General features: G+C 50.2%; 1 protein-coding gene across 2 annotated transcripts in view; it reads right to left on the reverse strand.

Moving 5' to 3' along the window:
• CCNB1 (cyclin B1) overlaps window positions 1–12,936 on the reverse strand; it is a 78,451-nt gene that overhangs the window by 23,816 nt on the left and 41,699 nt on the right. For both annotated transcript variants that reach the window (XM_033929850.1, XM_033929841.1), the window contains exons 5-6: window positions 12,219–12,377; window positions 201–437 (exon numbers count right to left, since the gene is read on the reverse strand). In XM_033929850.1, the coding sequence (XP_033785741.1) occupies window positions 201–437; window positions 12,219–12,377 (396 nt within the window). The remainder of the gene's footprint in view (window positions 1–200; window positions 438–12,218; window positions 12,378–12,936) is intronic.

Genomic DNA, 12,936 nt, shown 5'->3' on the forward strand with positions numbered 1-12,936 from the left:
CTGAAGTTTCTTCAAACAAGTATGCTTGTGAGACGTCCGCATCGGGGCTTTGTCGGATGACATCACCCACTAGTGAGAATACCCGCCTGCTTGTCCTGGGATAATTGTTTGATACTGGTTGTATTGTAAAAATTTGATGACTTGTTCTGTTGTATTGCTTTGTGTGTGTCTTTTCATTAATAAAATGTTTATACACTCACCTCCCCAATCTTGGATGCTCTTCTCAAAAAATGCAGTGGCAGAGGCCGGCCTAGACTGAAGTCGAGAACTTTGAGGATTTTCACCTCCATATTCCTGATCTGGCTATTGGTGTAGCTTTGGCCCGTTACATGAGCAAAATCACCAATTTCTGGAGGATACATCTCCTCATATTTGGAGGCAAGGAACATTGCTGTCACACCCACCAACTGCAAGAGTCCCTTAGAAACAGGATTAACCTAGAAGAGTTAGAATTGATCATTTAGTTTTGATATTTTGAAGGAGCTGTTGTGACTTAAGATGGAATACAGGTCAGCATTTCAGAAAGTCAGATGTAGTATCGACAGATCAGTTACTAGACTGGATATTCATTAGTTTCTAATAGTAGAAAGATGCATTATGCAGCACTGTAGTGCTTAAGAGGGTAAATCAAGATATAAATAGCTTTATTTATATCCCATCATACCTTTTCAGTTCAAGATGGTGTACAATAGAGCAAAATAATTGTTAACAATCAAGTAGAATACTCCATTCAATAATTTAAACACTGTATTCAGGGACACACAATCCTCAAAAGATTTCACTTGCAATTCTAATTTCCAGTGGAGAAAAGACCTGTGTCACGTTGGATCAATTAAAAAAAAAAACAACAAACAAACACAGAACAACCTATGGACATAACATCTTCAGATAAAAATCTAAAGGTATGAACACATCCTCGGTCTGAAAAAACTCTACACTTATTCATTCAATGTTTAAGTCTAATATTCAACTATTTATCATAGAAAACTCAAAACAAAGAAAAAAATTGAAAGACTATCTGTCCGGAGGATTTTTTGAATTATTGATATGAGAGATTTTTTCTCCACTGAAAATTGCAAGTGAATTATTTGAGAAATACTATGTCCCCGGGTATAACAATAGAGTACATCGAGATTACAGTGATTATTGGTGTTGAGGGATTACAAACATTAGTTTAGAAAGGGACCATACAAGCAGAGGGATTACAACATTAGTTTAGAGTGGGAACATACAGCTTTAATAGAAGTAACTGAGCATGGTGGGTGAAACTTTGGCCTCCAGTGACCACAATATGATATGGTTCAATCTCAGGAAAGGTTTCACAAAATCTACCTCAATGACCAAGGTTCTCAAATTCAAAGACACAAACTTCCAAGATATGGGAGACTTCGTTCACCAGGCGCTACAAAGCCAAGCAGACACTGACAGCGTGGAAGAAATGTGGTCAACTCTGAAAGCCACCATACAGGAAGCAACAACCCGCTATGTTAAATCAGTAAGCAAACGGAATAGGAACAACAAGCCACAGTGGTTCTCTACGGAGATCTCGGACATCATCAAAGAGAAGAAAAAAGCATTCATCTCTTACAAACAATCAGGGACACAGGACTCTAGAGTAAAATATCTGGCCAAGTCAAGGGCCGTCAAAGCAGCAGTTAGGGAGGCCAAATTCCGCATGGAGGAGTCTCTAGCAAAGAACATCCAGAAAGGAGATAAATCTTTCTTTAGGTATATCAGTGACAGAAATAAGAACTCGGGAGGGATAGTACGTCTCAGAAAACCAGACGGAGACTATGTAGAAACGGACTCGGAAAAAGCCCAACTGTTAAATGAATACTTCTGCTCAGTCTTTACCCGCGAGGCGCCGGGAATCGGCCCTCAGCCACAAACAAGGGTTAAATCAGTTGACCCGTTTAGTAATTTCAAGTTTACACCCAGCAGCGTCTATTGCGAGCTGTCAAAAATCAAGGTCAACAAGGCAATGGGGCCTGACAACCTACACCCTAGGGTGCTCAGGGAGCTGTCCGCGCTCTTCAATCTCTCCCTTAGTACAGGTAACGTCCCGATGGACTGGAAGACAGCTAACGTCATCCCACTCCACAAGAAAGGCTCCAAGATGGAGATGGCAAATTACAGACCAGTGAGTCTCACATCGATAGTGAGCAAACTAATGGAAACCCTAACCAAACACCAATTGGATAGAATCATGGACGAGGCGAAACTACGGGATCCCCGCCAACATGGATTTACTAAGGGGAGATCCTGCCAATCCAACCTGATCAGCTTCTTTGACTGGGTGACGAGGAAGCTGGATGCTGGTGAGTCCCTGGACATTGTCTACCTAGATTTCAGCAAGGCATTTGATAGCGTACCACACCGCAGGTTGCTAAGCAAGATGAGTTCTTTAGGTTTGGGCGACACATTGACAAATTGGGTTGGGAACTGGCTTGGAGGTAGGCTTCAGAGGGTGGTGGTGAATGGCACCCCCTCCGAAATGTCGGAGGTGATAAGTTGAGTGCCACAGGGCTCCGTCCTGGGCCCAATCTTGTTCAACATCTACATAAGAGACTTGACAGAAGGGCTCCGAGGAAGAATAACATTATTCGCCGATGCCAAGCTAAGCAATGTAGTGAACAAGAGCACAAAAGACAATAATTCGATGGTAGATGATATGATGCATGATCTACTTCTACTGGAGCGCTGGTCTAGGTCCTGGCAACTCAGTTTCAATGCCAAAAAATGCAAAGTCATGCACCTGGGAAGCTGAAATCCATGCAAGATTTACACCCTAAATGGCGAGATCTTGACAAGAACTGAAGCAGAAAGAGACTTAGGGGTGATTGTCAGGGATGACATGAAGTCTGCAAACCAAGTTGAGCAAGCTTGATCCAAAGCAAGGCAAATCATAGGTTGCATATGCAGGAGTTTCGTCAGGCGTAAACCTGAAGTCATTATGCCACTATATAGATCCATGGTGAGACCGCACCTGGAGTACTGTGTGCAATTTTGGAAGCCACATTACCGCAAGGATGTACTGAGACTGGAATCGGTCCAGAGAATGGCCACCAGGATGGTCTCGGGACTCAAGGAGCTCCCATACGAGGAGCGGTTAGGGAAGTTGCAGCTCTACACACTCGAGGAACGTAGAGAGAGGGGAGATATGATCGAGACTTTCAAGTACCTCACGGGTCGCATCGAAGTGGAAGAGGATATATTCTTTTTCAAGGGTCCCGCGGCAACAAGGGGACATCAGTGGAAAATCAGGGGCGGGAAACTGCACGGTGACACTAGGAAGTTCTTCTTCACCGAAAGGGTGGTTGATCGCTGGAATAGTCTTCCACTTCAGGTTATTGAGGCCAGAAGCGTGCCAGATTTTAAGGCCAAATGGGACAAACATGTGGGATCTATCCGCAAAGATAGATAGGGAGGGTCATTGGAGTGAGCAGACTTGATGGGCCGTGGCCCTTATCTGCCGTCTATTTCTATGTTTCTATATTTAACATATCACTTTTCCACATAGCTTATACATTCCTGCAAAGAAGTTTTTCAGCTGCTCCCAAAGCCAGGTGAGCATTGCTTCTTTTACTTCAGATAAATCTGACCTCATAGCGTCTACTTCAGTGGACTGAAGATATCACTAGGTGCCAGATCCAGGCTGTAAGGAGATGTGGGAAGCTTGTTATACCATCTGTTGCTGCTGTATGAGGACATGCATTGTCATGGTGCAGCAAGACTTTGACATTTCTCTTCATCATGCTTTATGGCAAGTGCAGATCCATGACAGCTATTTTCAATGATGGCTCTGCATGGGGCAGGAGTGTAGGAAGATTGCTCCTGCCCTGTGTCACCACTAGACCACTAGATAAGGTCTGGGATGCAGGAGGGAGGTGGGGGTGGTCAGAGTCAGCCCAAAAAGTTATTTGTGAATTTTCAATATTCACGGGCCGGCTCTGCCCTTAACCACCGTGAAAATGGAAGGGGGTGGTGTATGTTGCATTTTGCTAGCTCTGTTCTGGTTGTGTAATTTAACAATTGCCTTTTAATTTTTGATTTGCCCTTGTATAAGTGATCCAACCTTAAATCTTTAAAAATGATCTAGGACCTCCCCCCTTAGGCTACAATAACCTTACTCACTGCCATGCTGCAGCTGCACAGCACTGCTTCAAATGAGGCAAGAAGATTTCTGCCTCAGACAAGCCTGCAATCCAACAGATAGCACAGTTACTTACCGTAACAGGTGTTATCCAGGGACAGCAGGCATATATTCTCACATGTGGGTGACGTCATCTACGGAGCCCCAGCGCGGACAGCTTTTCAAGCAAACTTGCTAGAAGTTTCAAGTTTGCACACTGCACCATGCATGTGCTAGCCTTCTTGCCCACTAGAGGGCGCATCCCCACCTCGTGGTCCTCAGTTCCATATCATAGCAAAGAAAGCCATCCCCGGGGAGGTGGGCGGGTTGTGAGAATATATGCCTGCTGTCCCTGGATAACACCTGTTACGGTAAGTAACTGTGCTTTATCCCAGGACAAGCAGGCATGATATTCTCACATGTGGGTGACCTCCAAGCCAACCAAAAAAGGGCAGGTGGGAGGATGGCAAATTATGAAAACAGATTACGTAACACCGACTGGCCAAACCGGCCGTCGCTTCTGGACAAAGTGTCCAGACAGTAGTGGGAGGTGAACGTATGAACCGAAGACCAAGTGGCAGCTTTACAAATGTCCTCCATAGGCGTAGATCGGAGGAAAGCCACAGAAGCTGCCATCGCCCGGACTTTATGACCCGTAACACGACCCGCAAGCGGGAGACCAGCCTGAGCGTAGCAAAAAGAAATACAAGCAGCTAACCAGTTGGACAAGGTGCGCTTTGAAACCGGGTGTCCCAAACGATTAGGATCAAAGGACAAAAATAATTGAGTAACCTTCCGATGAGACTTGGTACGTTGGAGATAAAATGCCAACGCCCTCTTACAGTCAAGGGTATGAAGCGCCGCCTCACCAGGATGAGAATGGGGCTTTGGAAAAAACACCGGAAGGACAATAGACTGATTGAGGTGGAAATCAGACACAACTTTAGGTAAAAATTTGGGATGGGTGCGGAGAACCACCTTATCATGATGAAACACCGTGAAAGGAGGATCCGCCACCAAAGACTGTAGTTCACTAATTCGACGAGCAGACGTGAGAGCAATCAAAAAGACTACTTTCCAAGTAAGAAACTTAAGGTGCGACTTGTCGATGGGCTCAAAGGGAGGCTTCATAAGCTGAGCCAAGACCACATTAAGATCCCACACCACCGGAGGAGGTTTCAGAGGAGGATGGATATTCACTAGCCCCTTCATGAAACGCGTCACCAGAGGATGAAGAGAGAGAGAACGACCCTCAAGATGCCGATGGAATGCTGCAATGGCACTGAGATGTACCCGAATGGAAGTCGTTTTCAGGCCAGACTCAGACAAATGCAAAAGATATTCCAGAACCGAAGCCACAGGCACCGAATCTGGTTCCAGACTATTCAAAGAACACCAGGATGTAAACCTGGTCCATTTCTGAGTATAGCAAAGCCGAGTCGAGACCTTACGCGAGGCCTCCAAAACGTCCCTCACGGCCCGAGACACCGGAATCGAAGTCAAGGGGAGAGAAACCAAGCAGTCAGATGTAAAGACTGAAGATTGGGATGCAACAGCGAACCCCGACTCTGAGACAGCAGAGAGGGAAACACCGGCAGAAGCAGAGGTTCCCTGGTACTGAGTTGAAGAAGTAGGGAGAACCAGGGCTGCCTGGCCCAACGAGGCGCAATGAGGATCATGGAGGCTCCGGTCGATCTGAGATGAACCAGCGTTCTCAAAATCAGAGGAAACGGCGGAAACGCATAAAGGAACCTCCCCTCCCATTCGAGGAGGAAGGCATCCGCCTCGAGACGATCCGGAGAGTAAATCCGAGAGCAATAGAGGGGCAGCTTGCGAGTCTCCGGAGAGGCAAACAGATCCACCTGAGGAGTACCCCAGCGGTCGAAAACCTCGCGAAGAACTCGGGAGTTCAGAGACCATTCGTGCGGCTGGAGAAGACGACTGAGTTTGTCTGCCAGCTGGTTCTGCTCTCCCTGAATGTACACCGCCCGCAGGAACATGTTCTGGGAGATCGCCCAGTCCCAAAGGCGGAGGGCCTCTTGACACAGGGGCCAAGAGCCCGTACCCCCCTGTTTGTTTACATAGTACATCGCTACCTGGTTGTCCGTCCGCACGAGTACCACCTGATCGCGTAGCAGGTGGACAAAAGCTCGCGCAGCTAGAAAAATGGCGCGAAGCTCCAGCACATTGATGTGGCTCCGACGATCCTCGGCAGACCACAGACCTTGCGTCCTCAGGCCGTCCAGGTGCGCTACCCACGCATACTCGGAGGAGTCCGTCGTCAAGACCTTGGTGTGAGGAGGAACGAGAAACAGCAAACCCCCTGACAAATTGGAAGAGACGGTCCACCAACGGAGCGATCGACGTAAACAAGGAGTCACTGCTATCCGGGAAGACACCGGATCGCGATCCTGTCGCCACTGTGACGCCAGAGTCCATTGCGCGATTCTCAAGTGCCGGCGAGCGAACGGCGTAACGTGAACCGTCGACGCCATGTGGCCCAGCAAAACCATCATGTGCTGGGCCGACATCTGCGATTGCCCTTGACAATGGCGACTCCACCGAAGCAGAGTCTCCCGTCGAGGCGGGGGGAGAAAAGCGCGGAGGCGAACCGTGTCCAGCACGGCTCCAATGAACTGGAGAGACTGCGCCGGACGCAACTGAGACTTGGGGAAGTTCACCTCGAACCCCAGGTCCTGCAAAAGACTGATAGTCTGTCGGGTCGCTAAGATAACCCCCTCCCTGGACGGGGCCTTGATCAGCCAATCGTCCAGATAGGGAAAGACCTGCAGACCCCGCGAGCGCAGGGCCGCCACCACCACCATACACTTGGTGAATACCCGAGGGGAAGATGACAGCCCGAAGGGAAGAACCCGATACTGCAGGTGCAAATCCCCGACCTGAAAACGCAAGAACTTGCGGCAAGCGGGATGCACCGGAACATGGGTGTAAGCTTCCTTCAAGTCCAGGGAGCACATCCAATCTCCTTCGTCCAAAAGTGGATAGAGAACCGGGAGCGATAACATACGGAACTTCTCCCGGACCAGGAACTTGTTGAGCTTCCGGAGGTCCAAAATGGGGCGCAAGTCCCCAGTCTTTTTTGGGACCAAAAAGTAACGGGAGTAAAACCCCTGGCCCATCTGATCGCGAGGTACCACCTCGACCGCCCTGAGACTCAACAAGGCCCTGGCTTCCTCCAGGAGAAGGGCCAGCTGGTTCCGATTGGGAGGGCACGCCCCGGGGGGCAAGTCCGGAGGCGGACAGGAGAAGTTTAGCGAATAGCCGTCTGAGATTATCCGGAGCACCCATGCGTCCGACGTGATCGCCGACCAGGCCCCGGCAAAGGCCGTCAGCCGACCCCCGATGGGGAGGGGGTGGTGCGATATTGCGGTGAGGGCCCGCCCCCAACCGCCCATCCCGTCAAAAGGACGGCGCGGCCTTGGCGGCCCCCTGCGCGGCAGGTTTAGAGGGGCCACCCCTACTCTGCTGGGGCTGTCTCCGAGGGGGCGGTCTGGAGAAGGCCGGTGTGGACTTCTGAGGGTACCTCCTCGGGGGCTGCCGGAAGGGACGCTGGGCAGGAGCCTTAGGCTTCGGCCGCACCAGAGAGGCCAGGGAGCGTTCCTGTTTAGACAGTCGCTCCGTCGCCGCATCCAAAGAGTCATCAAATAATTCCACCCCAACACAAGGCAAGTTTGCCAGGCGTTCCTGCAAATTTGACTCCATCTCGAGGGTCCGAAGCCACGCCAGCCGGCGCATGGCCACTGCACAGGCGGACACCCTCGAGGCGAGTTCAAACGCATCATAAACTGCGTGGAATAAATACAGGCGCAACTGGGTCAGATTCGAACTAAAGGTGGCGAACCGGTCCCTATGCGACTCCGGCATCACCTCACGAAAAGAGGGGAGGTCCTTCACCATCGTACGGAGGAAGGAAGAGTACGAAAATGCATAGTTCAGGACCCTTGCAGCCATCAGAGAGTTCGCATAGAGACGACGGCCAAATTTGTCAAGGGTCCGGCCCTCCCTACTCGGTGGGACCGTCGCCGAGACCCTGGAGGGCTGCGATTTCTTGACCGCCGATTCCACCAGGAGCGAAGTATGGGAAAGTTGGCCCTTCTCAAACCCTTTGATGGGGAGGGTGCGATACTTAGACTCCATTTTGGAGGGGACCACCGCGACCGTCAAAGGAGTCTCAAGATTCCGCAGAAAGGTCTGGCAGAGGACCTTGTTAATCGGAAGGCGCGGGGACTCCCTAGGAGGGGCAGGAAGATCCTGCTCCTCCAAGAACTCTTTGGTGTGAGTGGACCCTTCAGACAAGTCAACACCCAAAGCCGCCGCCATATCCTGCACAAACCTGGTAAGGGATGAGGGTTTAGCAGGAGGAGAGGGAGACCGCGACTTCCCGGCGGAGCCGAAGGGAGAGGCCTCGTGAGAGTATCTGGGCTCCCTCCCCGACCCCGACCCCAACGAGGCACAGTCCTGCGACCTCGACGGAGTCGGAGACCGGGTGCGTCGGAAGGAACCCCTCGGGGATCCCCCCGGGGTCCGAGGCACCGAAGCCCGACCCTTCGGCCCCGGCGAGGAAGCCCGAGAGCTCTCCCTGGCCGGAGACCGGAACAAAATGGGGTTATCGACACGCAGGTCCCGCACCTGCAAGGCATCGGCCCCGGCCGGCGACGAGCGACCACGCCGCCGAGGCGAGGTCCGAGACCGCTTGGCCTTCCTCGGCTTGCGCCTCGCTCGAGACCTGCCCGAGGGTGATGAACCTCGCGAGGACCCCGAGGACGAAGATGAGATTCTGCGCACTCGGCGCACCTTGTCCTTCGGGCGCACGCTACGCTCAGGCGGATCCCGCGAAGCCGGGTCCGAGGGTACCGCCGAGGTCGAGGCCGTGGGCGCCTCGGGAGCCGAAGCCCCGGTACCCGAGGCCGGGGTCGCCAACTGCGGGGCCACCGAGGCCGAAGCCTCCCGGGCCGAAGCCGCCGAGGCCGAAGCCTGCTGCAGCTGGTCAATGGCCCCAGTGAGCTCCGAGGCGATCAACGCCCGGAGCAATTCTTGGAACACAGGGATTGACATTCCCTGTGGCAAGACCTGCCGCTGCTCCTCGGAGGGCGACCTCGGTCTCGAGTATTCCCTCGGGGCAGCGGACGCGGGCAACTTGGGTTTAGCAGAGGCGGACCCACCCGCCGACGAGCCCGAGGATGGCTTTTTGGACGATCCTGGAGCTGAGGAGGGAAGCGGAGACTTACCCGAGGCCTTGGAAGAGGCCGGCTGTTTCGAAGGCATCGAGGCCCGAGGCGAAGCCGAGGGTGCCGAAGCTGAGGTCGATGCCGACGTCGAGGCCGAGGTCAAGGCCGGGGCCGAAGCCGAGGCCGAACTCGAGGCCTTCCCCGGAGGGGACTCGACAGAAAAAAGTTCTGCCATGCGGGCTTTGCGGCGTTTAAGTGCCCGCTTCTGGAAAGTGGCACACTGCTCGCAGGACGCCGTCGGGTGTTGGGGCCCCAAACACCGCAAGCAGCACCCGTGCGGGTCAGTAATTGAAAGAAGCCGTTCACAGCGCCCGCACTTTTTAAAGCCCGTTACGGGCCGGGACATGGGCCCAAAAGAGAGCCGGGAACAAGCGAGGTTCCTCGGCCACGGCTACCGGGAGCCCCCGGTAGCAACGGAACGAAAAAGTGTTTTTTGTTTTTTTTTTTTAAAAAAGAAGAAAATAAAGAAAGAAGAAGACAAAAAAACGCAGCGACCGTGCGAAAATCCCTACACAGCCGCGGCGACAGAAGGCACAATTAGCACAAATTCTCCACAGGGCTTCTGGCTCCGCGGATGAAAATGAACTGAGGACCACGAGGTGGGGATGCGCCCTCTAGTGGGCAAGAAGGCTAGCACATGCGTGGTGCAGTGTGCAAACTTGAAACTTCTAGCAAGTTTGCTTGAAAAGCTGTCCGCGCTGGGGCTCCGTAGATGACGTCACCCACATGTGAGAATATCATGCCTGCTTGTCCTGGGATAAAGCTTGTTTCTCAGGGACTGGAGGGCAGTGAAGTGGGACTGGACTCTCAGACCCCCACATCACAGGGGGAGGAATGCAGTGACCAAATCCTGAATAAACCACCACAGGACCTACTCAGTCTGCGCTCAAGCCCACTGTGGATGAATCTGGGAGCGAGATTGCTCCCAAGGGCAAGGACCCTGCACTCAGAACTAAATGATGCAGACTGGCCAGACAGGAATCATTGAGGCATGCAGATCTAAGCCCTGAGTGAGTCTTTTCTTTACAGCCAGAGATGCCACAAGGAGACCAGGATATTCTGCAACACTGAAAGCCTTCAACTGGATTAACCCCCTCCCTCCCCCCCCCAACTGGATTAAAAAAAAAACCAAACACCCCCAAAAACTAAAAATTAAAACTCAAATAGGACAAGACAGACTTAGACTGAGGGGAGATGAGCTCATCCCAGAGTGATGGGAAGTGAAGCATGAGAAAAAACTGTAGGCTCTCTATGCAATCAGTGGGTATTAAATCAGATGTCTCATTAAATCATGTCTGTGTTCCACACTTTTTTATAATTATTTCCACCATTAAACCTAGCACTAAATTTCCCAGATCTCCCCCTGGAGTCTTAAAGTGTTAACATTGGCCATTCTCCAACCTTCAGGTACTACAGACAGTGAGACAGAATGCATAGGCTCTGAACAGCTAGTACACTGTGGGGACTTCCCCTTGGCACAGGGCCACTACCACTGTTCTTATGCACACTGGTGTTCTCACGCAGAAAACTAGACTGCCAGAGAAACTGCATCCTGGGCTAGTAATGGCATGGAATCAGACTTTCCATTCCCTAGACTGAATATCCTGATCCAGGTGTGTGGTCTTAGCTGATCAAGGTGCCTGCTGAGGGGAAAACCCCTGTGCCACCATCTCCATTGCACTGAATGCAGATGCTGAGGACCCTCAACAGTTCAACTAGGTCTTCCACATAAGGCTCATAATCTGGGTTGAAGCCTTGCACTGGAGTCTTGAGGTCCACAGCAGGGAACCCTTGTAGAACTTCCTGTGCTCTGTAGCATCCATGTGTCTGCGCTCAGCCAGTGTATCTTTGGAGGGCTCTTTCCTTTGGAGCATGCCTCCTGCAGATCCCCAGCCCTAGAGGACTTGGGTGGAGGATGAGCACAAGGTTCCTGCCCCTCCCTTACAATGTGGCAATTCTCAGTCAACCATCCAGCACAAACCTGGCATGAGAGGAGTAGAAGGCCTGAGGGGTCCATCTCTTATCAATTTAAGAGATGTTAAGGTGTTTTGAAGCAGATGGAGGCAGGGGGTGGGGAGAAGAGTTTAAAATCCAATATGGCCACAGCTAGCAAAATTGTGCCAAAAGTGGCCCACAGGGACTCCTACATTTATGTTTAAAGGAAGTGTTTGAGGTGAGGGACCTTAGCTCTGGCTACAGAAGCTTTTAAATTTTTGGAGACTACCCTCAGCCCCCTCCCAGTTTTCCCCATAGACTACACTCAACTGTGCCATGTGCCCGCTTCAGCTTAGGAATGCAGCTGGGATAAATGAAAAGCTCTACCTCATAGGTTCACAGGATGAACTTGTCTTCAAGCTTCCAGTTGAACCAAGCCTCAACCCCCAGAAAACCTCACACTTCAAAGAGGACCATGCAGCCAGCCCACTATTAATCCAGACCAAGCCATAAAATGAGCCAAAAGGCTCATGCTCCAGATCCTGATAATCAGTGATACAAGCAAGCTATGCAGGGGACAGCACCTGAGCTCCCCCCCAAAAAAAAACCCACCAATTTGCAGGCTGGCTAGTTGGGTGTCCCCAGAGGCTGATCCTGCTAGCAGCAAACTTCCACAATATGAGTCTGCATCTTCTCCCAGGAAGAGATCCAACAAGTGGAACCTCTGTGCACTGAGCCTCCAACAGAACACTAAAAATACCCAAATAAAACTGCAGAGCAACATACTTGCAGGGGGAAAAAGGGAGCAGGTGTAGCTGCCTGGGTGGAGTTCAGAGATGATTAACATCTTGCAGGTTTGGATGCATAACCCTTCAGTTCAGGACTACTAGACTTCAACTTACCTGCAGAAAACGATCAATAATTCCAACAGTCATAAACATGGTCTCCTGTAGCAGTTTGAATTTCATTTGAACTTGTACAAGCCAGTCAATCAGTATAGCTCTCATGTTTCCATTAATTTCTTTGCCTTCCAGGTACCTTGGTTTAACAGATTGTTCCTCCTATATTGAAAGATGTAAAAATGAATAAAGAATTAAAAAAAAAATTTCAACAAGTGTAACAGATGAAATTATTTGAATTTGTATATACACTTGATTAACTTTCATGTAACACTTTAAATAACATTTCAGTCAATACCTATGTTTTATAATATATTATATATTACATTTAATATCTAAAGAATTATTAGGATAGAAAACCCTCCCATCCCCTCCCTCCCTCTACAGAAATTCTCTCTACAATATATCAAAGAGAACACATTCATATACATTATATTATTAAAAAATATTACCCACCCACAACCTCTCATATCAAATATCTTTGTAGAGGAGAAGATTTAGTAATTCCAGGAAGGAGTAAAAGGTCAGATTTTATTTCTACTTTTGTGGTACAGCCAAAGCAGTTTGTTACTTACAATACTCCAGGGGTTCTCAACTCAGTCAGGTTTCTAGAATATTCACATTTAACACACTGCCTCCTTGGTATGTATGTATATGCAAAACACAAAAAAAAAACCACCAAAAAAAACAAACAAACAAAACACATCCCACTTACTGCGTG

This window comes from Geotrypetes seraphini, chromosome 1 (genome assembly GCF_902459505.1).
Source record: "Geotrypetes seraphini chromosome 1, aGeoSer1.1, whole genome shotgun sequence".
In the NCBI taxonomy this organism is placed as follows: domain Eukaryota; kingdom Metazoa; phylum Chordata; class Amphibia; order Gymnophiona; family Dermophiidae; genus Geotrypetes; species Geotrypetes seraphini.